The sequence below is a fragment of the Microtus pennsylvanicus genome, chromosome 3 (assembly GCF_037038515.1).
Source record: "Microtus pennsylvanicus isolate mMicPen1 chromosome 3, mMicPen1.hap1, whole genome shotgun sequence".
In the NCBI taxonomy this organism is placed as follows: domain Eukaryota; kingdom Metazoa; phylum Chordata; class Mammalia; order Rodentia; family Cricetidae; genus Microtus; species Microtus pennsylvanicus.
In genome coordinates, this window is record NC_134581.1 from 129,614,998 (window position 1) to 129,641,938 (window position 26,941).

General features: G+C 40.3%; 1 protein-coding gene across 4 annotated transcripts in view; it reads right to left on the reverse strand.

Moving 5' to 3' along the window:
• Positions 1 to 287: 287 nt before the first annotated feature.
• Musk (muscle associated receptor tyrosine kinase) overlaps positions 288 to 26,941 on the reverse strand; it is a 76,143-nt gene continuing 49,489 nt past the window's right edge. For 2 of the 4 annotated variants that reach the window (XM_075967141.1, XM_075967143.1), the window contains 8 exons: positions 26,411 to 26,417; positions 19,819 to 20,082; positions 18,213 to 18,388; positions 17,526 to 17,549; positions 9,463 to 9,661; positions 8,847 to 9,038; positions 8,267 to 8,415; positions 288 to 4,967 (listed from right to left, as the gene is read on the reverse strand). In XM_075967141.1, the coding sequence (XP_075823256.1) occupies positions 4,285 to 4,967; positions 8,267 to 8,415; positions 8,847 to 9,038; positions 9,463 to 9,661; positions 17,526 to 17,549; positions 18,213 to 18,388; positions 19,819 to 20,082; positions 26,411 to 26,417 (1,694 nt within the window). In that variant the 3' untranslated portion in view covers positions 288 to 4,284. The remainder of the gene's footprint in view (positions 4,968 to 8,266; positions 8,416 to 8,846; positions 9,039 to 9,462; positions 9,662 to 17,525; positions 17,550 to 18,212; positions 18,389 to 19,818; positions 20,083 to 26,410; positions 26,418 to 26,941) is intronic. The other 2 variants (XM_075967144.1, XM_075967142.1) reach the window with 1 other exon arrangement.

The following is a 26,941-nucleotide window of genomic DNA, read 5'->3' on the forward strand; positions in this document are numbered from 1 at the left end:
GCCTGCAATGCCTTTGGTGCATACAGTCAAACCACCCTGCCCCTGGTCATATAACAGTTTCAGTGCTCCTCAGTAATGTCACCCAGGGACCGACCAAGCTTCCATAAAATAATCATTTGGGACACAGCCAAACCATAGCATTAGCCAATATCATACAGAAAAAAAATCTCTTAAATTTATGAAACCATCACTTTGCAAATAAAACTGTATCAGAGAAGGAAATGTCAAATTTTCAACTTAGAAATATTGGTGCAAAATCTTAACAGATCAGAAGTTAAATATAAGCTTGACATCCAAAAAGAATTTATTTTCAGAATACAAGGTGGTTTTAATATTAAGAAGTCAATTTACATTATTAACATATCAACTAGGGAAAAATAGTCATTTGAATATGTTGAAATTCAGCATCAGTTTTCAGTGAATAAAAACTTATAACAAAGACACAAGAAAATCTATATTTCAACACAATAGCAGTGGTTCAAATGTGTATGACAAAATTTAATGCTTTAATATATAAAGTGCTTTTATAAAGCAATGAGAAAGAGGTACACTCAACAGAAAAATATTAGTGTCACACAAATCCTAAGTCAACTGTGCTCAAAACATTTAGAAATATTTAAAATAAACAATATTTAAATAACTGTAAGTGCAAGCTGCAAAATGAAAAATTCTGAGTTACTGTATTGGCAATAATCACAATGCTTATGTACTTAGAATTGGTGAGACTAGGAGAAATGCAGAAATGTGTTCTGTCATTTGTCTGGAAGATATATGTATTGACAAATTAATCAAGATATGGAATTTTCAGTATATTCAAAATCATTAAAAGTACAAGTGCCCTTTAATCTATAAATTCCACTTCTGGAAGTGATATCTAAAGAAATTACTTAAGAAAAATGTTCACAATGTCCATCAACAAAGATTCTGAAAGATTATATTTTATTATGAAAAATAGATATAAGCATAATTCCAACAATGAACTATTACATTATAAAAACTATGATAAATTCATATATCAAATAATTACAAGTGATGTTGTACATGAATTTTTTGATACAGAATATATTATCATACATTAGATTATAAGAACACAGCTCAAATCTGTATAACAGTATCATTCTGTCTGTTTTGCTTTAAATTATCTCTTATCTATCAATCATCTATTGATCTGTTTATATAACTATCATCTCTCTATCATTTATTTACCTAACTATATATGATCGATTGATCTATCTATCTGTCTGTCTATCTATCTTCTATCTGCCATCTACTTCCCTATCTACTTATTGATAAATGGTGGTAGAATATTTTTGTGATATTAAAATTAATTAGCAACAGCTGGTGTTTCTTCATTCTTACAATGACTTATTATTATTGTGAAGTATATGTTATTAATGTATGTTGATTGTTATTTTTTTCCTTTTCATAAGAAATGAACTATTTTACAAGGAAGAAAGCAATTATTTATTTTAAGCTAAAATATACCTTATGAAGTATTGCAGAAGCATAATTTGCTTTTTAAAAATAAATCTTACATTTCAATTTTAAAATGAACAAAGTAAAACATTAGACTGCAGGCAATTACTAAAACAAAACTATAAATGAATGATGTAGGAAAAGAAAATTTCAATTCTACTTTTGCTTTTTGAGACTGAATTTTGTTATTGTGTAATCAAAACTGGGCTGGAAGTTTTGACCTTTATGGCTCAGACTCCCAAGTGCTAGGGTTGAAGGCTTGTGCTGCTGTGCCTAGTTCAATTTCACCAGAGTTTGGAATGAAAATGACATTCTCTTCTTTACTTAAAAAAGAGAGTGTTGGGTGGGTAAACTCCTTGTCTCACAGGGATGGACCTGAGTTCAGGTCTCTAGAACCCACATCAACCCATATGCAGTAACCCCTGCTGTAACGTCTATACTTCTACAGCAAGATGGAGATATAGATAGGAGAAGCCTAAGGAGCTTTCAGGTCAGTGCCAAACAAAAAGACATCTTGTCTCAAACAAGAAGATGAGAACCAACACTAGAGGTTGTCTTCTGTCCTCCCCATGTGCACCAAGACACTGGGCAACACCCCCACATACGTGCGCATATGCTTGTGTACCCACACAGAAAAGTTAATAAAAGGCTATTAATTATTTTATTAAAGAAAAAGCTTAGTGTTATGAGTCATCTTGTATAATGCAGCTATGATAACATTTCTAGAGACTGTGACAATACACAATGAAAGTTTAATTTTATTATTATTTTAATTATGTATATTGTGGGTATGTGCCCATGAGTGCAGGGGCCCTCAGAACCCCCTGGGACCTGGAATTACAGGTGGTTGCAAGGTGGGTGCTGAGAAATGAACTCCAGTTCTTGCAAGAGCAGTATGTGCTCTCTGCTGAGCCATTTCTCCAGGCTCCACAGCAAAAGTTGTAATACTGTGCACGCCATGGGATCCACACATTTCTTTCCTTAGACTGCCCATAAAGAGGTATTTAGGGCTGTGTCCAAATGCAGGTGATCATAATACTGTTTATGATGATGAAACTAGGAGAACCCTACATGTTCAGAAATCTAAGATTGATTACATTATGGAATACCTATAGATAGTATCAGACATTACATTAGTTCTTAGAATAATAATGTCATGTAACAAATTCATAATAAACTGTGAAGTGATGGGAAGTTTTCCTTTTCTATTCTATCCCAATTCAAGAGGATGTATTTTGACGTCATGTGCGAAATAACCTGGTGCTTGGCTGTGTTGCGTATCCGGACACTTTCACAGACTTGCTGGTGACTTATTGATATCATCCTGCACTTGGTAACATATCCCTCGCTTTTCAAATTGCTGTACTGCAAAAAAAAAAAAATGCTGTACTGGACCCATGTTCCTACACTGCGCCACACTCTAGCCGGCTACCAAGGAAATAACTTAGTGGTTATAATCCAAAAGTGCAAGTGAAACTCATGCTGAGACAAACATGCCATCCATTGGATGTTTAGAGAGGTTTAAACTGATAATACTAAATAGTCATTGAAAACCTTAGAAAAACAGTAACAAGGTATATGGTGTAGGCTTTGAAACCACACCCAGATGACCAGTCACCTTCACATGTCCTTATGTATGTGTGTAGGTTTCCACTGAAAAACTTAGGCATTGGGGGACCTGAATCCAGGAAGTTAAAAAAAAGTCATATTAAGTAACAAGGTGGTTTGATCCACTGTGCAGAACTTCTGCACAGTGCTCTGCTAATCATAGGACCCATCAATCAAAATAACTTCTAAAAAGACCGGTCAGAATGCACAAAAACATTCCTTGTAAAATAACTTGGAACCACAAAGCATCCTGCAATAACTGATATTATACCTCATGTTTTACAATATTAAGTGGCCTGTGGCAACATAATTACTCTATGGCAAACTCAAGAGCACATAGAAAAGAAAAATATCACACTTGACAGAGATAAAAATAAAATGTATCTGTCACCTATGATATTTTAAGGAAAAAACTGTGTCAATATAGTTCTCATAAAGCAAGGTAGATTGGTAAGTTACGAAATATTTTTTTGCAGAAAAACAGGAGTGAGGCAAACGAATCACCTCAAAGCTGAGGGCACACAGGAACGGCTTCTGGTGGAGAGTAGGCAGAGGAAAGAAGCCAGGAGGTGTGGTCAGCGCAGAGCTTGCAGGTTTTCCACTTCTTATCCCTTAAAACCCCATCAGTAAAATAGACGCACAGCTCTAGCATGCGAATATGTGGTTGCACATTCAACGCGAGAAGCAACACAAAGGACCGGTCATGTGTCTTGAGTGACGCAAGAACGGCTTCCTGTCTTTAGTTTCCTGTCCTCATCAAAATACACAGAGACACACTGTTTTTACAATGGACAGGGTGTCTTCTTTCAAAAATAAAACTGAAAAATAAAAAAAAAAATGAAGCTGCACTTACGGCTTTGGGTTCAACTGAGCACGGCAGACTCCGTCTGAGGGGTGATGCAAGAACGGAACCCTGGCTACTCTCATTATACAGTATGTTTTCAGAACTGTCCCTTTGAGGGTGAAGCGCCACCTACGGTCCTCTTAATTTTCCTAGCTTGGTTCTCCAACCTCCTATTTCAATGGGACCCTCCTAACCTGCGGGTTTTTCACGATCTGTTTCTTGCGGCAAGCAAGCTACTGGCTTGTGATATCTACGTTAAACCCTTTCCTCTCTGGTCCTATCCAGCCTCTGCTATAGGATTCCTCCAGCCCATCATCTAAAAACAGCCTGTTGGGGTTGTTTGAGCACAGTCAACCCTAGACACCCACCGTTCCCTCTACTCTCTCACACATGCGCTGCAGGATCCGGTGGATGCTGCAGAAGCTGGGTCTGTCTGCGGGCAGCTTACTCCAACATAGGCGCATGAGGTTGTACAGTTCCAAGGGGCAGTTCTCGGGGCAGGAGAGGATGTTGCCATCTCTCACATAGTAAATGACCTCCTCGTGGGCCATGCCATAGTATGGCTGCAGGCCATAGGAGAAGATCTCCCAGAGGACCACACCATAAGCCCACACATCCGACTCTGTGGTGTAACGGTTGTAGAAGATGGACTCGGGTGGCATCCAACGGATAGGGATGGCGTCGTTTTCATTAGCTTTGTAGTAGTCTGCAGAGTAGATGTTCCTGGAGAGGCCAAAGTCTGCAATTTTCACTACCATGTTCTCCCCCACCAGGCAGTTCCTGGTGGCTAAGTCCCGGTGGACAAACTTGCGCTCTGACAGGTAGGCCATGCCGGCTGCCACTTGCCTGGCAATACAGAGCTGTTCTGCACAGGACAAGGGTGGAGGACCAGGGCTGGACATCCGAGCCTTTGTGGACAGGTCACTGTGACTGAGGCTGCACACGGTGTGAGGGGCCATGCTTCGGAGGAACTCATTGAGGTCCCCATAGGCCATGTATTCAAAGAGCAGACACATAGGCTTTCCTACTGCACACACGCCTGCAATCAAAATAATATCTTGGCTAGGCTGAGTCTTTCCACAGTAAAGGGCATGCCAAAATTAAAGGACCAAGCCAGAAAAGATGTTTTCCCCTCTGTTATCTCTCCACATAGTACCTACCGCCTTACTTCCTATACATCCATTTTATTAGAGATGGTTCTAGAACATTTTATCTCTTGGAATAGAGAGATTATTCCCTGTTTCTTTAAATCCCTCCAACTAACCAGGTATCTGGAGAGCAAGTGCAAAGCAGCATATGGTAACTGGATTCAGGAGCAGGGGTTTGCCGGGAATGTGTGATATAATCATTCTGTTTAGTTCTCTGAAGAATGAGAACAAGAAATATGCTGTGGGATGATGCTTTTGTACACTGTAAAGATGTGTCACTTGTATTGGTTTAATAAAATGCTGATTGGTTAGTAGCCAAGCAGGAAGTATAGACAGGGCAACCAGACTAAGAGAATTCTGGGAAGAGAAACGGAAGGGATATAGTCACTACCCAGATGCAGAGGAAGCAAGATGAAAATGCCTTACTGATAAAAGATACCAAGTCATGTGGCTAAACATAGACAAAAATTATGGGTTAATTAAACTTGTAAGAGCTTGTTAATAATAAGCCTGAGCTAATAGGCCAAACATTAATTATAATTAACATCGGCCTCTCTGTGTTTCTTTGAAACTGAATGGCTGTGGAACCAGGCAGGACAGAAACGTCTATGTATAGAAATAGCTACCATAATTAGGAAGAACAATACAAAGAACCCAAGATTCTTAGAGGAACTTCTTAGGTGGTTGTAGTAAAATAGTTTGAAATTTAGATTTTTATCTTTGATGTCCATTCTTTAAATAAAGTAATGTTCATACACACAGAGTTTTACACAGTGTAAGGAAGACATTTGAAAAACCTTAGCATCTTACTATATGTGAGAAATAATTGTATAAGCTTATACCATTATGTGTGATGGGTATATTTCATATTATAATACAGAAAGATTGTCAGCTTTATTATGTTTTTCAGAGCAAAATTAGAAGTTTCAGTTTGAAAAAAAGAAGAGAAGTAAGAAAAAGTTTCTAGTTAGTTCTGAAATTTAAAGGATTTTAGCTGACAATGTGTACATTAAATAGGAAATCAAAGGTCGGTCACATTTTGCTGTCCCTCCTACACAATCTTCTTTTGTTTTTTTGTCAATAACTATTTACCTGTATCATCAAGTGACTCTGCTCTTGTTACAATAGTTAAATTGGTTTGGAAAGAATTCTTATATTAGGAAGATTTAGACAACATGTTCCTCTCAAGAAAAAGTGTGTGTGTGTGTGTTCATTCTTAGCCAACTGTGACTTCGAGCTCTTGATCCTTCTTCAACCTCCAATTATTATAGGTATTATGAATTTTAGTTCTTGTTGGGTTTTAGCAAAACCTAAACAAAATGTGTGGTCTTTTCCTTGTCTCCCTTCTTTGCTGCAAAAATCACATTTGCTCTATCGAGGGATTCTTTGACTCCACCTTCAAGTTGCACACAGACCCATCCCTTCTTATTATCTCACCACTAACTCCCTGGCCTGTGCCAGCATCTTTTCCTGCCTACTGAAAGACGCCATTCACTGTGCCCTTGTTTTCAGTGCCTTCCTTTCAACCCTGCTCAGCAAACCAGACACAGACCTTCGGGGGGGGGGGGGGGGAGTGTGAATCACGTCATGCCATGGCCTGGCACTTCTTGGCTGGACTTTCTGTTTGATTCCCATTTTACTTACATTTCAAAAGCTAGGGATTTTTGCCTTTTATTTTTGAGATTATACTGTAATTACATCATTTCCTCCTCCTTGTTTTCAAATTTATTCATTTCAAATTCATAGCCTTTTTTTATTAATTGTTATTACATGCATGCGTGTGTGTGTGTGTGTGTGTGTGTGTGTGTGTGTGTGTGTGTGTGTATAACAGACATATTCTAAATACAACCTGGTCAGCCTATTTAATGTTACTTGTCTGTATATTGTCAGGGCTAACCATTTGGCATTGGATAAGAGTTGTGAGCTCTTCCCTGAGGAAGACTATTCTCCCCCTCTCAGTATTCTTTCGTTCTTTATGTGAAGGCCTTGCGGGCTCTTCCTACAACCCCCACCGCATTTACTGTTGAATCCAGTCTTACATCACTCTCTTAAACCATCTCTATCACTTTTTTATTCTCTCTCTCTCTCTCTCTCTCTCTCTCTCTTTCTCATGTGTACACGTGTTTATGTTTGTGTATAAGGGTATATGTGTATGTAGATATGTGTGCATATGTATATGCCCATGTATGGGGTATAGACACCAATGTCAGGGTTTTTCTTAGTTGCTCCCCACCTTTCTCTCTCACTGATTCTGGAGCTCATCAGTCCCACTAGGAGCGTTGACTTCAGGTCCCAGGGATCCTCTTGTCTCTGCTCTCCCAGTGTTGGGATTTACAGGCATGTGTCACCATACCCAGCCTTTACGTGGGTGCAGGGGATACAAATGCAGGCGCTCATGTTGGTGCAGTGGACTCTATTCACAGAGAACCCTCTTCCCAGCCATGTCTGCTGTGCTTTCAGCACTAGATAAGCTTGCCGTGGGGCCTGTGCCTTTTCCCATCTATCCACAGTGTCCTCTTACCTTAGCCAGGCCTTTACACAAATGTCACATGTCCATTGAAGTCTTCAAAGATAGTATCTCACATTCCAAAAAGTCTTCCTTTACTTTGAGTTTTAAAACAAATCAGAGGCATATAAGCCACATTCATGTATGTTTACCTCTGCTATTTCCCCAAAAGTATGTAAGCTCCACAAAGCTGATAATGTTAAAAGGTTTAGCTATTTCTATGTAATTCTATAAACTGTTCAGGAAATACTTATTAAATTTATGAATCTGTGATGAAATGGGGACACAACAATGAACAAAAATATGATTGAATAATGATGGTCTAGTTTAAGGAAAAATAAAGTGGACATATGATATACATACTTCTAAACTTAACTAAATTCTGTGATGGTGAATTAGTATCAAGGGAATTTTCTTCGTGCGGAGACTCTTGAAACAGTTTCTAGTCAGAACAGAGACAGTAGTGACTGAGACTGTTGGAAGCGATGGAATTAAAGGGATATCTGTGAGGCACCGAGTGTCCTGAAAGCTGAGGTGAACTGTATGTCAGAAAGTGGGTGAATATTTTAAACTAGGAAAGGAGGAAAGAGACACATCCCATTGATGATCAAGAAAGACAAAGGAAGAAAAGGTTAGAAAAGGTCTTCGCCGAGGAACCCTTTTCCTTCAGTGATATTCTCATACCTAAGAGCTTCACGATGTTTGGGTTGTCAAACTCTGCCATGAGGGCCGCCTCCCTCTGAAAGTCTGCTTGCATGTCTGCAGAGGCCTCCTCCTTCAGCATCTTCACAGCCACCATAGTAAAAGGTTCATAAGGAAGTAGGCCTGGAGCCCTAAGAGATAAACCACAGATGGGGATGTTTATACCCCGGGATTATATTTATTCACATTTATAGAGCCTCCACCATGCTTATGCAGCCTTTCCTGAGCCACAAACCAAAGGAAGATGACGACAGTCGTCAACTTAAAGTTCTTTATGTCAATAGGAAATTCACTAGTTATTTTCAACATAGATTATTTTTAACAATGTGTTACTTACCAACTAGAAGAAACACACACACACACACACACACACAGAGAGAGAGAGAGAGAGAGAGAGAGAGAGAGAGAGAGAGAGAGAGAGAGACATAACATGTCCATTGTAATCCCCTATTGTATACAGTAGATCAGTCTAACAATCCAGTGGTTTTATTCAAGCATAGTGAATTCCAACAGAGATTCCTCCCTGCCCTTTCACCCCGCCCCACACCATGGTTAACTTTACCTTGCTTGAAAGACCCTTCCAAACGCTCCCTCTCCGATGTCTCTGACGTACTCAATGTTATTTCTGGGATACTCCAGGCTGAGCAACTTGGGATTGAGAAGGAGTGGCATCCTCTGGTACATGGGGTTGGGATGGAGTCTGTCCAGCAGAAGCTCGGAAGGCAGTGTGGTGAGGGTCACGGCCGCTGACTCCCTGCAGGTGAGAGAGGCAAGACCAACAACGGCCTTTGATCTTGATCCTTAAGAAATGCCTAGAGTATATAGTACTAAGTTTGCTGAGGGCTCTGGGGCTTGAGAGCAATGAAGTGTGGCACTTGGTCTCTAGCCGGGAGGCATATTTTATCACTATCTGTATCAGCGGCAGCGGTGGGAGAAGACGGGATGCAGGAGTAGCCATTTTCACCAAATGATTAAGTTCTCTCTGTTGTAAAAACTGACTTTGGTACTTGTGACATTTTTAAAGTTCAAGTTAGGTGTCTAATTTTACAGCCAGGGCATGGGCGTTAGTAAGGTGACGGTGGTTTGACAGATGCTCCCCTTCTAATCCCCAGTTCCAGAACCAAGCATGTGGGCTAAAAGGCATGGCTGTATGTGGTGGGCTTGGACTCGAACCTCACCTTTTCTTGTTTTTCCACTCTTTCCTTCTTCGGCAGCAGTAAAGGGTGGCGATGGTAAGGAGGGCAAACAGGGCGAAGCTGGACATGATGGAGATGATGACCGTCATGGAGTACGCAGGAGAGACAGTGAAGGAAGAGGTGGAGGAAGGCAGATTTGGAATGTCCACACTCGGCTTGGAGGACGTTATTGGCGGGAATGCTGCAGGGAAACAATAGTGCTTCTTGCTTATTTTGGAAACTTCCAGAATCAGTGTTTGAACTGCAGCACTCACTGCCACAGCCTGAAAGATACGCTAGGGTATCAGGAGCTCCTTGGTGAGCTATCTGTAAAGTCCGGGATTAAGAATCCAATAAGGTTCATTTGCAAAGAAGAGGAGACTCAGATGAGAAATATGATTTTCTGAAAGAAATATAAATCCCAGGCTTAGGCTCCTTATGCCTGACTCAAAGTATGCACTAAAAATATTTTCACATAAAGAGACTGAAGGTGAGAACATCTGAGCTGAACTTCTGCGTGTGTGTGTGTGTGTGTGTGTGTGTGTGTGTTTGAACATGTGTGTAGTGGGTTTACAACTAATAAAAATAATGAAAGAAGATGGGCAATGAAACCATTGGGATAAAAAGGAGCAGAAGTCAATTCATCTAAAGCTTGAACTCTAGTCAAACTCCCATGTGGAAAGGCCAATAAGATTAAGAAAACAAGTAAAATCTGCATTTGTGCTAGAATAGACAGATGCTACCCTTACGTTGCCCTGCGTATAAGGTCATTGTGGATGTAGTTAAAAAGCCTTATTATGAATACCTTGAAATCTTCATTGCAGAGTGAATGAAGACAAAAATCATGGAAACAGAATATTTTATACATAACCCAAACCAGTCCTGACAGCTAAGAATCAGCTTTGTGGCCTAAAAGGAGAAGATCTTTTCCTCAAACATCTGGGGAAGACTGACCGATATGGCTGCCATTAGGCCACAAAGACAAACCTCAATAAATTTCAAAAGCATAAATGCACAGCTCTGTTCTCTCGCCCAAAATGCATATAGTGAGAGATTAAATAGAACCCAATAGGATGATGAAGAAAAAGAGAAATGTGTTGCTTTTCTCTTTTAGAAGTAAAAGTAGCCATAGCTAGAGGTCCGAAAAAAGTCTTAATGGCATGTATGAAATTAGCCTAAAACTGCAGTCACTGATGAACTCATGGTTTTCTTGGCTTCTGTTACACATGAGGAAGAGAATGAACGGAATGTGAGACCTTAGACAAGCAACAGGAACTCTTGAGAACAAAAGGAAAATAGGGGACATAACAATACCCATGTGCAAGCAGAAGTTACAAAGTGAGACTACACACACGCCAAATGACAGAGATGAGTCAAGTTCAAGTCTTTTAAATATTTAGAACATGGTTGGATGAGTGGAATTTTAATTGGAAAAAGACAAGAAAGCCACAAAGGTAGCAATTAAGAAGGGTTGTCTCGACAGACTCAAAGATCAATAAAAACAAAACAGTATGTAATTATGCAATCACATTTCAAAATCTTAGAGAAAATGATAGGAATACAGCAGTTACCAAATACGAATAAAAATATGCCTGAGGAGTAGAACCATAAGCAAGAAATTATTTTAAATACCATTGTATAATAACAAACACGCTTGAGAGACGAGAGAGTTAAAATCCCAGTTATCGCAATACGTCCCATCTAGAGAACACACGTTTAACCCATTACAGAAGTTCCAGTGCTAGTATGTAACCCAGAAACATTTGTATGAAGGCAAAGAGCACACGCCGACTATGACAGAGCTTCAGAAGTGTCTAAGTGAGCAGTTGCTGACTGATCCCAGTACAGTAAGAGAATACAGTTTTCACAAGCAAGAAGATAGTAATATAAAAAATCAAAAACACCAAAGAAAACCATATTTCAACAGGAGCCAAAGACATTTAGAAAAGGGCATTCTTAAAGCGATGGCTGTAAGACGTGCCTCCATCTGCCTACTTAGTTTGGAGTGGGGGCAGCTCACCACTGCTGGCTGAACAAAAGAAAACCTTTAGTACAAGAGTGCCCAGGGCCATCTGAAACACAGCGTTTGTGAAAGTGTAGGCTAAAAGGGATGTTTATGTATGACTTCTTGTCGAGGAGTGAACATAGTGAAAACCGCTGCCCACTGATGGCTAAGCGAGTGGCTTTGAATTGTAGAGGTCAAGCTTGGTCACTGCTGTGACTTTAGGAAGGCACATGGTGCAGGAAAACACTCAGTACAGCAATAGACATCTGCACAGGACTAATGACAGCTTGACTTATCAAGACACAGCCGCGTGGGCTTGGGGGTCTAACACTGGTCCACAGTCACCACCAGCTTTCTCCATCCAAAGGAAACCTTACAAAAGTCAGCAAACTCCTCATTCTAAATACAGTAAGGAGCCATTACTAAAGGATAGATAAAACCTTTGCTACACAAGAATGAGGATGAGTGTTTGAATCACCAGAACCCAGTGAAAAGCTGAGTGTGGTGACATGAACTTGTAACCCCAGGACTTGGGAGGGGGCACAAACATCTGGGTCCCAGAGTTTGCTGGTTTGCCCATCTAGCCATTAAGTGAGCACCCGGTTCCGTGAGAGTCCTTGTCTCAAAAAGTAAGATGGATGGTGATGAAGACATCAATGTCTAATCTCCACATATGTTCACACGGGTGCGTCTGCCCACATTCACATGTGCACACAGACGCACACATACCATCCACTCACGCACCAACCCCCACACACGCAAACACACACTAAATTGTTAGAAAGTAGATTTTAATGATCACTCTGAAAGATTTATTTTGAAAGCACGAGAACTGGCATAGTTTCACCAGTAGTTCTGTATGGTTTCAAACATCCCTTCCTTTCTGGATAGTTCTACTATGATTCTTTGATTGCTGCTCAGCAGAACAAGCTGCTCAGGTTTTCTCCAGAGCTCTGTCAGCTACCTCTTTGGACCAAATGATCAAGTCATATTTCCATTATATTTCCTCTTTATCCTTAATTTTTGGTTAACAAATTTTGCGTCTTTATCTTTCCCCTGTGGGAAGACAGTGACATCCGAAGCTATGTGTAAGGCAGTAATATGTATCATCACCTGACACTAAATATGTCTATGCCTTAATCCTGGATAGCCAACTTCCAGAACTCCAAGAAACAGATTCCTGTGGCTTACAGGCTTCTCCTTCTATTGTGCTTTGTATTTGTTACCGTATGCTAATAGGCCAAAGCCAGCACGGCTACTGTAGGTGGCTGCACAGGGGGCATCACGACAGTTGAGTGGAATGAGGGTGGGGAGATACGGTTTTCCAAGGAAGAACTGCATCTACTGGGTTGGGACCAAGCTGTTGGACTTCTCCCAAAGCGTGCCTGACAGTTGCATTGCTGCGGGTGGGAATTTTTATAGTTAATGCAGATATCATCTTTAGGTCATAAGAAGGCCTCATATGCCAAGGGGAGTTGGTTGGCCTTTGCCTTGCAGCAAGAGGGGAAAATCACAGGAGGCTTCAAGCAGTGCAGCATCTGGTCAGTTTGGTGCATTAGAAAGATGTCTCCCTGACGTCTATGGCATCATCCCCACTGTGGCTGATCTCTAGCTCCTAACAGGACCTCCTAAGGAAAGAATCAGAAAGAGATGTGTGATACACACCGTTGGGCAGGATTTCTACCACACACACACCACCAATAAAGAGAAAACCTAAAAGCTTCTGCCCAGACAGAGAAAAAAATACAAAAAAAAAAATAGCCAGAAACATTAAAATACTTGCTTTCCAAACTAGAAGCTAGAAAAGCTGCAATAACATCTACAGGCTGGACAGAGAAATATGATGTCCCTTAAGATCTTCCTGTCCTGCTATTTCACCCCAGTTACTGTGGTCAGAGAAGAATAAAAAGCAATAATACAAGATATTTGATTTTAGCCTAAGAAGATAATGATGGCATGACTGGGAGCTTCATCTAATTCTCTAAATAAAAGTCTAGAGACAGTCACTCTGCAAGGGAAAACCTGATGCCAGGGAAATAAACAGCAAGGGAAAAGTATTCTGAGGCTCTCTCTAGAGATTCTAAAGGTTTGAAAAGTGGGCAGAATGAGGAACGTGAAAGAAAAGCTAGGACCTGACTTTCATAGGAAAGTGGGAAAATAACTTGCCAAAAATTAGTTTAAAAAATGACTCGTAGGAACTGTTCTGCTTCTACCTCTCCGGCAGTGGCATTGAGTGTATGCCATCCCGGTTCTCTTTCACGTGGTGCTAGGGTTGAACGTACATCATTGGGAGAGATGATTAGGCAATTAGCGTAAAATTTACTCAACACTAATGAAAGAACAAGCCTTAATCACAGACAATTACTGCATTCTAATTTTCACCGGACCCTGTTCTGTCTACTGCATTCAGTCCTGAACATCCCTTCATCTTCCTACTGCCAGTACAGGGCAGACATGAAGGTGTGGGCTGTTCTGTCTGTTACATCCAGTCCTGAACATCCCTCCATCTTCCTACTGTAAGTGTAGGGCAGACACGAAGGTACAGACTTTGGAGCTCAACTCACAGAAGAAAAAGTTGGAGATGGGAATGTTTAGTGGAAAGAGGAAGAAACAACAAGGAGGCAGGGCACATGTCTCCAAGTATTTTTGAAGTCCATGCTACAAAGGGTGAGCCAAAGGAATGGAAAAACCACCAGCTATTAGAAGCTATAGAGGACCAAGTTTAGTTTGACATGGCCGAAATGTGCTCATAATTAAAGGGGTGAGTTTGAGTTGGGAGAGGGATGTCTGCAGAGACAATGCAGAGGATGTTCTCCCCCGGGAGAGGAATCACGTGAGAGAACTCTTAACATCACTTCCAACTCTTATTCTGTGAATTCCTAGCTTTCCCGTCCCCACAAGATGGGCCCAACCAGCATTTTAAATGATTGATTAAAATATTAGTTCATTACATAACTCTCTCTCTCTCTCTCTCTCTCTCTCTCTCTCTCTCTCTCTCTCTCTCTCCTTTCCTCGCTCTCTCACTTCATCTGTGGCCAAAGTAGTCTCTGACCATGATGGAAACTGAATTTTAGAAACAATGCATGCGTTTATTGAAATGCTGCTAAGAGGATTGTCAAGTTGTCTGGATTGTTTAGAATCAGAAACGTTTTGGCCAATGGTAGGAGCTTCTCCAGAACAGCATCTCCTGTAGAGCAAATCTATCAGAACAGCCAGGCAAACTTTTCATGTCAGGTCTTGGAAATTAAAAAGGGGGGGGGGCGTAATAGAAAACCATCAGTTGTAACAATTGAAAAATCAGAGTCTGATAATGGAGCCAGAACCAGGCAGATTAGGGCTTGAATACTGGCTTAATCCCTATACTACATAGGTGAAAGATGGGGAGGAGTCTGATGATGGAACCAGCATCAGACAGAATGGGCCTGAATACTGACTTAACCCCAATGCTACGTAGGACCCAGGGAGGGTGGAGGGTGAGGGGAGTCAGTTGATCTGTTTCTCACACTGACTAGTATGTAGAACGGAGTGTGTTCGTGGTACCTACTTCAATAGGGTTGTTGGGGGACTCACAAGAGACTGTGTACAACCACACTAATCGGTTTGTCAGAATTGGGTTACGTAGATTCTCTGGGTGCAGAAATGGTGAGAGCAGAGTTGGAAGGGACAAGGGGATGGGAGGGATGTAGCTCTCCGTTACCAGAGTAAGCCAGATTGCATTTAGTTTCTACAGAGGCTTTGAAATAGAAGGCAGGCGCACTGCTGAGCGTGCCTAGAAGGCATGTGGAATCCCACAGAAGAGACAAACAGTCTGTTTAGCTCAGAGTGATGTAAATATGGCGAAGTCATGGCATATTCAGGGAGATATTTCACTTCAGCAAAAGATGATGTTAACGTAAAACAACCCCAGAGACTGCTGAAACACTAGCTCCCGTGTTGAGCAAGAAAAAACTAAAGCAAAGAGAAAGAAGGACTTTAAAAGTTTTTCAATTGTGCCTCAAAGTGAGCTAGTAATGATGTTTGGGATTTTCTGAGAAGCCATAAAGCAGGGCCTACAAGATGGCTCAGTGTGGAAAGGCACTTACCATCGAGCCAGATGAACTGAGTTTGATCCCCAGGACCCATATGGTAGAACTGATTCTCACAAGTTGTCCTCTGGCCTGTGAGTATATGCACACGCATGCACGCGCGTGCTAAGTAAATAAATGTAATAAGATCTTTTTAAAAAATAAATCATGAAAAGAGGAATATTTGAAGATTTAAAACATTCCCATTGAATGCGACTTGGTGTGTGTATTCAGAACACTTTCCTTGCTAGAATTAACCCACTATAAGTTAGCAGAGAAGATGAGCTGCTTTTAACTCAGAGAGCACAGACATTCCCCACCCATGTCCAGAGAAAATTATCTTTTTAGAAGAGCTGGAGCTGATTTTCTCAAATGTATAAAAAAAATCTCATATGATTGTTTTCTAAAGTCAAGAAATTAACATCTGTAGCTAGTTTGTGCTGCTGAGTATCTCAACTTGTAGCAGTTCTTTCTCTCCTGCATGTGGGTCCCAGGGACTGATCCATCAGGGTTGGCAACAAGTGCCTTTACCCTTTGAGCTCTCTTCCTGGCCTTCCTGATGACCCTTTCAAAGTTATTTTGCTTAGTTTTGCCAACACTATACTAAAAGGTGGCTATCCTAAAGCAACAACAATCATAAAAACCAAACGATCAAACAAAAACTAATTCCACAGTCAGAAGATAGCATTCTATATTACAGAGAAGTTAAGAAAGGGTTTTTGAGGCTTTTTACCTCAAAAAAATGATAGATAGGTAGATGAGGAGACAGAATTATCTGGCTTGATGCTAATACAGAAAATCAAACCATCACAAAATACTCTTCATATATGTCCAATTTTATGTATCAATTTATGAAATGTAAAAGGAAGCTCAAATCCTAGATTGCACTCCACACCAAATGCTCCAGAATGTGTATGTGGGGAACCCAGGCAGCTACACTTCTTAAAGTTTTCCCACTGAAGCCAGGGTGTAGGGCAGATGAGGAGTCACTCTGAGCCAGTGCATGGTGGCAACATTTGCAGCTGGGGAAGAATCAAAGCCAGAAAGCTGGAGGCCAGCGTGAGCTACTGAAAGAGATCACGTCTAAGACAATCCAGTATTCAGGATGCATCTCAGATGTAGAAGGCTTGTCTGACATCGAGTTGGTCATGGGTTTGTTCCCCATCACCACTAAAAACCCCACTATATTTGAGCACCTTTTAAGAAGGATTGAATTTTTCTGAGTCTTCAGATAGAAACAATGGCCCACATTGGTTTTGAAGGTTTGATTTCGGGAGGGCAGGGAAGAGTTGAGTAGAAGAGTGGGTTAAATGAATGAACACAATCAAAATGTGTCGCACGAAAGTCCCAAAGAACTACTAATAAGTAAACACAGCAAGAAAAAGGAGATTCCAGTGACATCCTAAGAGCTTCCTCTTTGTTACTAGTAGAGTGGTTAATTTAGAATTAAAACAAAATATTATGAAAAGTAGGATTATAGATGATTTATTGCCTTTTCATTTCCCCCCTTGGTTCAAATGACAAAATGTTCTGTAATTAATATAGAATTTGTGTATAAAAATTTAAGGACTAAAAGAAGACTAAGAAAAAATTTTTAAAAAGTATACCTATTCCCCCCCAAAAAAGAAAGACTTGTTACAAATGAAGGTCACAAAACAGCTCAGTAGAGAAAAAATGGTATTTGTTTCTATCGAAAAATAATTACATTATATGAAATTGTTGCTGCAGAATCCAAAGTCTTTGGTAACCGATTTTTCAAACATCTGAGGTATAAAAAAGGCCAACCATCTTGAGGAAGGAGATAATATTTGGTCCTTTCTCTAAGTATCATGTTCTAGCTGAGGCAGGGGATGAGCCCCGCCACTGTGTGTGTGGGGGGTGGCTGATGACGCTCAGAACATTCTGTTCTGGAGATCGGGGAGTGTAATGTAAATAATACATGCATGAATCCACTTACAAACACAGAAGATTTCAGAGGCACAAACGGAATTACTTACTTGTTATGTTTTCTTTTTTATAATCTGAGGGGGAAAGGATAAAAATTGGTTTTAAGTAAGCATTGAGGTATCTCCTCGATCCTTGAGCTACCGCTAAGAAATGCGACTTTCCCTGCCAGCGTTTAAATGAGTGACAGAAAAGCATTCAAACGTGAAGAGCGCATCTTTGAAACGAAACCAGCCATTAGGGTAGCATCGTCCTTACAAACGAAACTCATAAAACACCATGCAGTCGCTCGGTGTGGTTTTGTGAGGTCAGCGTTTCCAAACATGTGGCTCGTTTTCTGCATGCTTTAAAAAAATCTGCATCGTTGGCTAAGAAAGAGGATTATTTGTTCCTTTACGCCATTCCTCTGACAAACTATGAGATATTTCTTAGCCGTTTTCCCATACATCCCAGAAAATGCTACACTCGGGATCCCCTGTGAAATAAAGCAAGATCCAAGCAGCAGTTAAAAGTGCCCTTCGGTTTATTTGAAAACAAATCAAATTAATCTTTTTGCTAACCTAAGTGATTAGGGTAGTATTAGGATTCTGCTGTTAACGTGTGTGGAGAGGGCAAAGCAAAAAAACATTAGAACAGCCTAGAAAGCCTGAAAATGTTAGGCGCTTTAAGGACACACCTTACTTGACTCTAAACAGTAAATTTGCCTTAACTTCCTAAGTCTGGAGGGAATTCCATGTTACCTAAATAGGGCAGTCTTGTGCAGGCCATGGGATCCCGGTGCATGCTGGGAAGCCTGCTGCAGTCTGGCACCGGGAGGAGATGCATCCCGGAGCGGTAGACTCCTCTGTGGGTCGTTCCTTCCATTGCCAGCCATTCCTTTGCACAGAACAGCTCCTTCACGGCCAAGCAGTACTCTCTAAAATGTGGAAGGGCGAGCAAGACCTGATGAACCACAGCGGGTTAAAGGCAAATTTGCAGTGAGGCTTAAATTTTGTATTTTTTGAAACATTGTCACATCACGGTGTCTTTGCTTACAAAAGCATTTTTAAATGACTCTTTGTGGACTTAACCAATGCAAGGCATTATGAAATATAGGCATTAAAAATTTAGTAGACTGTGCTGTGAGACGAATACTATCTTATTTAGTTTTTTCCCCTTAAATTTAGAATGAGTAGGATAAGAGTCCCTGATATATTATCACTTGAAGTTCATATTAACAATAAAGGTACAGAGGCTGGAGAGATAGTTCAGAGGTCGAGAGCACTTGCTGCCATTGCAGAAGACCCAGGTTCAATTCCCAGCAGCCATATGTTAGCTCATAGTCATCTGTAACTGTAGATCCGAGGGATCCAATAGGCACTTACATGTGCACATACATGTGTTAAGGACAAACATTCATACACATAAAATTAAATCAGTAACCTTTGAAAAAAACAAAGATACAGAAACAAGGTTGATAGTTTAAAGAGCATATGAACTAAGGGATATGGCATCACCCCAGGCCTGATGGGCCAGCCTTGAGAAAGGACACCCCTGAACCTGCTTGCTCTGCTCCCTGGAAGAGAACAGCGGCACCAGCCACGGTTTACAGGAGCACCCTGGGTTCCTAGGCCAGCCCTTCCCTGGAGAGCGGAGTTCTGCCCTGAGGGTCTAAGGGCTTCCACCTGAGATGCCCAATTAGAGACAGTGTGAGGCTGTTCAGCCCGGGGAAGCTGTGGAGTGTGTAGAAGAGCTGAAGAAAAGCTAGTTGTATTAATTGGGATTGGAAGATAACATATTTTTTTGGACTTCCTAGGACAAATTGTGTCAAGACAACCCTGGGTAATTCCAAATTAAGGTTGTTAGGGCTGATAATAAGAGGAGAAAATAATTTAAGAGGGAAAATAATGAAAATACGTAAGGGCTTGGGTGCAGCCCAAGCTTGTGTAGCATGAACATGCACGTGCGAGCGCATACACACACACACACACACACACACACACACTGTAACACGCGTCCTACATCCCTATCAAGGAGAAAGAAAATTTTGTGTGTGTGCTTATGCACATATATATCACAGGGATCTTTTTGTGGTGTGCAAGCCACTTTTTGATTGAGATTAATATTTTCTGCAAATTCAGAGTTGTGCATCATAGATTGGCATCAATGCTGTAAATGGGAGAAATTTTGTTTTTTTAATTACTTTCTTTGAATGAGTGGGAATTTTGCCAATCATTAATTTTATGTGTGTGAATGTTTTTCCAAGTATGTGCACCATGTAAGTGCCTACTGCTCATGACAATGTCTTCTTTTGCAAACGGTTGGCATACAAAGAATGAAATATTTTATGCATTTTCAAAGTTTTACCTGCAAATGGGCATGGGAGTAGGTACCATTCCTGGGTTGCACTCTTGGAAGAGATGGTTACACAGCAGAGCCTCGGCAGCCGGCCGGCAGAGTGGGCTCACAGTCTTCAGCTCATTCCACGCAGTGTGGATCAGCAGCTCTTGGGTCTCCTCAGGGTCCGAGTAGGAGGTATTGAAAAAGACCAGGGCATCCTTGGCCAGGACTGCGTCACACACCTCCCCTCTGTACTGGGCGCAGTAGCCTTTGCTGTCTTTCTGTGATTTACTGAAAGAAGTGATGAGCAGCGTAACCCGTCAGATGCAATTTCTTGGCATCCGTTTTGCCTCCGCCACCCCTCACATCTACATCACAGAAATAGGGAGAAACTGTCCTGGCAAATGTGGTGAAATGTTTCATCTGAAAATCTCCCCATTCCCAGGAGCAACAGTGTCACCTCTAGATACCGCAAGCTGTGGAAAGCTTTGGTAACGATGGAGAACTGAATGAATTTGGGCATTTTTGTTGTTTACGTTATACACAGAATGATTGTTCTTGCTCCAGTCAGCTCACATCCTGATTTGCACACAAATTGATAAAATCCAAGAAAAAATATCCTTTGTGGTGGATAACAGATGAGAGAACATATTTATTGTTCCCGTGGAAAAAGTATCAGCAGTTTTGAGAACAATCTATGTTACCATAGCTAAGTACCCAAAATGTTTAGTACATTCCCATCTTGGCTATGTCACTTCTTTACTGGGACAATAATAGCTCATAGACTCCTTGGCAATTATTCAATATTTATCATGTGTAGGCACTATCATGGGCTTCTGTATTCTTATGGTTTCCATGAGATCTCAGTCACTGACAGAATGGAAAACTTCAATCATACCTCTCATTAAATGCATGCTATTAATTGTAGATATTTACTATTAAGACTTAACTTTTCATTACCAGTCTATAAAAGATTTAGAGTAAAGAAATTCAGCAGACTGAATTTTGTGAACTTCTAAATGCTTAGGGAACACTATTTGAACTTTAAAAAGTCCATACTGTATAAATTAACACTGTCAGGTCTTTGAAACAAACCCATTAGAACAAGACACCATGCATCCAAATAAAACCATGTTTCATAAGATAGTTTCAGTTTGGATTGGTCACTTAATAATTGGCCAGCAAAACCATTATTATGCCAATGAGTTCATAGGGGATATTTAAAATAAAAAGCCTTGAATCAGAAAATAACCCACTTAGGCAAGCCAATTTGTGGTGGCATTTAAAAAAAAGAGTCATGGTTACAGTAGCTCAGCAAAACAGACTAACAACCAACAACCAGAAGGAGCACATTCTGGTTTGCCGGCAGTCTCGCGTATTTCTAGTGGCATTTCACTTGTGTTTTAAGAAATATAACTTGCCTGGGGATCAGAAAAGTAAAACAGTCACACTGGCCAGCCTTATAGACAGGCAGGCGGTAGCGGTGCACACCTTTAATCCCAGCCCTAGAGTGGATTATAGGACAGGAGGGGACAGCTCTCAGACACAGTCTCATTCTGAGATTCCTGGAGGCAGGACTGTCATTTCGGACTGAGGTGGAGGTAAGAACCAGTGACTGGCTGTTTTGCTTTTCTAACCCCAGGCAAGTTTTATTTATTAAAATACAAGTGAGACAGTACTACATAGATTTTCTTTTTGGTAAAAATGAGGGAGTGAATAAGAGCAGGAAAAAACAAACAAACCTTGTATCCTGTAAAAGTTGAATGTGTCCCACAACGTGGGCTACTCATCCAGGTCCTAATGTCGAGTGCTAACTACTGAATGGAGCTATTGTTTTTACATGAACATCAAAATATAATACACATTGGTGATTTCCCTTTAATTGCACAAACAAAACACGTCTTTTTGGAAAAAGAAAGAGACCCTATAGAAAACTAGTAAAAATGGTCTCAGAAATAAGAAATTGGTAATCAAAGAATAAAAGAACAGAAGAAAAGAGTTGAACAGGTTTTGAAGACTTTTGCTAGCGTACATGTGCTTGATTACCTTCACAACCCAAGCATACAAATATTCACTATGTATATATATATACATATTAATGTATAGAAATATATATCTTATATATCTAGAGATCGCCTCTTAAAAACCAATGAACTGAGCAGGGTGGTGGTGGCGCACGCCTTTAATCCCAGCACTTGGGAGGCAGAGGCAGGCGGATCTATGTGAGTTCAAGGCCAGCGTGGTCTAGAAGAGCTAGTTCCAGGACAGGAACCAAAAAGCTATGAGAAACCCTGTCTCGAAAATCAAAAAACAACAACAACAACAACAACAACAACAACAACAAACAATGAACTGCCTACTCACAGTTTGGGTATTTTACCATTTTACCCCCTCCCCCTTTTTGAAGATGTTTATAAAACTCAAATTTTCAGCTTCTAATTTTAGATACCAGAAATGGATGCAAATTGAATTATTTAGTCCACAGACTTTCTAAATTTATCATGAAGTAATACTAATAAAAACCCTGAATGGGGCTCCCAGCAAGAACTGGGAGTTGAGGTGAATAGAAGCCCTCTACCCCTGTGTTTTCTGTGGGCGTTCCCACTGCCCACCTGAGATTGTGTCTCTATCATAGTTCTTGACACATAGTTCCTGTCTTGCGGGCAGCTGGTTCTGTGACTCCTTTGAACAGTGGGGCAGAGGTCACAGAGCTCCCTTTACAGAAGGCCGACTATTCTGGACTGTTCCGGTAAACCAGCTCTTCAATCCAGGAGTTAGTCTTGCACATGATACCCATTCCTGTATTACCTCCTTACTGCAGACCTGGCTGCACACCTTCCGCAGGGGCAAGAAGGGGTATTTGGTCCTAGATTCCTCCCTCGCCGTCTCTTATGAAGGACCGCCCTGAAGTCAAACGGAACATTCATGCGATTCTTCCCCCCTTTCCTCTCTTCTAAAACAAGTCTGAATCACATCCCGAAGGAATACCTTCCTGTTTCTGTGAAGGAGGGAGCATCTCTTTCCTTTGAACTTTGTCCAAGGGCATATGCAGAGGGCCAGCTATGTCCTGTTTGGTTTATGACACCCGCTCCTGTGGAGGTAAACTCGATAGCTGTCCCTCTCCTCGGATCTCCCCTTACATAGCAACTGCCACATTTCCCTACAAAGGTGATGCGGAAGGAGGTTCCCAGCCATTCCCTGTCTTCAAAGCGCTGCCTGTTGTCTGTCAGTGATTCATTCCTTTGCTAAGGCTGAGGCCAGCACGTATAACTCAAGACCTGTCAGACTCCACTCTTAAAGAAATACCCAGATTCAAAAAAGGACCTCATGATTTTTGATAATATTTTAAAACCTGGGAATGAGATCAGTTATGACTACTCATGATTACATGTACTTAAAACCAATTTAAATGTTCACACGTACACACCATGAGGGACACTCTTTTTTCAAAGTAGCATATAAGTGGCATTTTTTTCAGTCTTTGGTCTAAGAAAAATTTTCTTTTTAACTAATCAATTGACAGAAGTTGTGTATGATACTTAGACATTTACATATATCACAGAATGGCTAAGTTGGATTTGTTAACACACGCATTATCTCAGATGCATATTACCATTTGTGGTGAGAACAATTCAAGTCTGTTTAGAGATCTTTTTAAAAGAATTCTCTACATTATTATTAACTCTGGTCACCATGTCCTATGAAAGGTCTCTTCAACTTGTTCCTCTATGTGGCTGAGGTCATAGCCTTCTTATTTTAAAGTTTATGCTTTTGCTTTAAAGACTTTATTTTTTCTGGAGAGCTATGAATGGTATCTATATTTAAGTGGCTGTGAAAAACTAAAAAGAATATTTGATGACATGTGAAAACTACATGCGCATCAAATATATGTCCACAAATGAAGTTTTATTTATTTCTTTTTTTTTTAAAAAGGCAGTTGTACCTGCTTACCCACTTCCCATGGGTGCTTTGGGCTAAACCACCATGCCGAGCAGTTTTAATGATGTCTTTATGGCTCACTGAGGAATATATTAATATCTGACCCTTTATAGAAGATGTTAGCCAACCTCCGCTGTAGCATAGCGATCAAATGTCACTTGGCTGAACTGCCAAGCGCGATGTTCTCGGTGAGGAGGACATGACCTCTCGTGCTTCCTGTGAGCAAAAGCTGAGAACTTTTTCTACACAAAATGTACTAGAGTATAAAGAAGAAGCTCTTTTTATTAAAAAAAAAAAACAGAAAAATGGGGAAAATTGATTTTGTCTTTTCCAGAAGTTAAAAGAGAGAAAGAACATGAGGTTGGGTGGGTAAGGAGGGGCCAGATTTAAGAGGGGTTGGGAAACAAACAGGGATAGAATATGATTAAGAAATATAAACCATATGAAATTCTAAAAAAAGCAAATAAAATAGACATAAATATATTTATAAACCTAACATATATTAATACCATAGATATTTCCTATATTACATATTTGTGTATAATAAGTTATATATTTTTTATATACAGAAATATCAGAATTAAGCTGTAAATACATTTTTGCATCCTGCATTTTTGCCCCATAACATACTAAAAACCTTGTCTGTGCCTTAAAAAAAACAGAGCTTCTAATCAATTTCCTTTATCAGTAGATACATATAATGTTTATATGTTATATCCACGAGAGCTAGCAGTGTGCCTAGTGTTCATAAGTCTTATAATTTCCTTAGAATAGATTTCTAAAAGTGGATTTTTGTCTATAGATATGACTAACTTAAGACTAATAAAAATTTCTAAGTTGGAATTCATAAAACCAGCAATAAATATCTCACTATCAGCGGAGTCGGAGAGTATTTACATTATCACAAGAGAAAAATGGATGGGGTGGTTCCTTTTACTTTTGAAACGTGGTCTCCCTTTGCCTAAGCTGGCCTCAAAACTTCCCCATCTCCTGTCCCTGTCTTCTGAGGCTTGGGATGACCTGCGCCATTTCCACATCCAGCTGGAAATTGTTCTTTGTCTAGCGTCTATTTCTCTACTAACATGCTTAAATGTCTTCATTTGAGTTCACTTCTGTGGAGATGACCTATGTCTACTCTTTAAGCCCTTGAAATCTATGATTCCACTATTACGCTATCATACAATTAATCTTTATATGCAGGAAAATACAAACCTCCAGGCACATGGGAAAGTAAAGTTGGTTTTGTGTGTCCATTTCCAAAATATTTCCAACAATAGAGTACTTGGTTTTAAAAAGGCATGAAGGGCAGTTATGGGAACGAAAGGTGTCACGTGTATCTTCATTGTCAAATGGCTTGTATTTCAACTTCTATTGTGCTTACTTTATACGTCCCTTCCTTCAGTAGATAGGTAGATATCCTAGACTTCACTGTCAAGCTCTTACGAGGCAGTATACCACCTCTAGGAACTGAGAGAAGCACTTAATAGCTAACAACTCACCTCACAGCAGAACATTAAGGCTCTATATGCAGAGATGAGATTTAGAAGGAACCACATTTTATTGTGTGTTGAGTTATTATATGCTGTGGAATTCAAGCTAGTGTCTAGAGTTTTACATTCTTCTCACTTTCTGGTCCCCTTGCTAGGACACTGCTGTGCAGTGGTTTTGAGCCTGAGTTCTGGAGTCTGTCTGCCTGAATGTTGATGGAGGCCTAGCATTTTGTGACCCATGAAGTCTAGCAACCTTTGCTGCTTCTGGGTCCCTGTATGGAAAAGCATGAATAAAAACACCTCCCCCTAAAGTCCCTGCAATGTTAAAATGAGAACGGGCACCTTAACACTAACTGCAGTGGTCATTATTGCTATTATAAATTAGTCATTTGTACGTATTTCACACCGTGGCATTTTGAAAGCTGTTTTGGTTTGTTTATTCACCTGTTTGGTTTTGGGTTTTCCAAGACAGGGTTTCCTTAAGCCAAGGCTGGTTTTGAACTCCGATACTTCTGTTTTAGCTTCCAGTGTCTGACAAGTAGACACCACCACACCTGGTAAATTGCTTGATTGTTTTTTTTTTCTTTCATTTGCTTGTTGAGACAAAGTATCATGTAGTACAGATTAACCTCAAATTCACTATGTAGCCTGGCTAGCCTTAAACACGCTATGCAGTTCAGCCTGGTCTTAAACATCTGATCCTTCTGACTCACCTTTTGGAGGGTTGGAATTAGATGCATGAACTATGCTGAGTTGCCATATAGAGTTTTAATAAAAGTCAATTTAATATAAAACGCTATAGTTAAAACTTCTATAAGTTGATATTTATTATCTCTTGGAAAAATACAAGAAGACTTTTGGAGTTAGTCTTGAGCTGCATTCAAACTGCCTCATCTCTACCTGAGTGAGCTTTCAGTGCAAAGAGTTTCTCGGTTTCTTTTCTGAAGACAGAGGCAATCATGGTCTCTATGTGATGGGGCTATCTGGAGGATACAAATAACCTATGGAGAGCATCTGATGCATAATAAATATTCAGTTGACCTTTCCTTTTTTATCATTTTATAAAAATATGAAACAGCTTTAGACACGAGAAATGCTCAAAAATTTATAGTTCTCAGTAGACAAATCCTTGTTATGGTAAATCAAAACCGCAAGTGACATGAAACTTTGGAATAATAAAGAATTCTTACCTCCACTCTGGTAACAGGAAAGGAAGTGTCCGTAGGAAACCACAGACAAAGAAAAAGAACAGAGGAAAGTCAGTACATGCTCAACTTACAGTTTAACCACTAAAACCAAAGGTTCTGGGAACTTCTCTGCTTCTACTGGGAAGCTAGAGGCTACATTAACAGGTGGAATCGGGGGAGATTAGGACAGTACTGTCCCCGGGAGCTGGAATCATTTCAGATAGTGGCTGCCAAGGGTACCACCAGTCACACATGAAAGAAAATACCCATTTCATCAAATTTTGTGATTAAGTTAATAGATAAGGTAGACAGGCAGATAGGAAAATAGAAGAGATAGATAGATGATAGATAGATAGATAGATAGATAGATAGATAGATAGATAGATAGATAGATAGATAGATAGATAGATAGATAGAGACTGGAGAAAAGTAACAGAGTTTTCTCTGTGTGCATATCAAGTCTAGATTTCAATACACTGACTGCACATTTCAGCACGCTGATTGAACATTGTCATCTTGGGACTTTGTCACCTC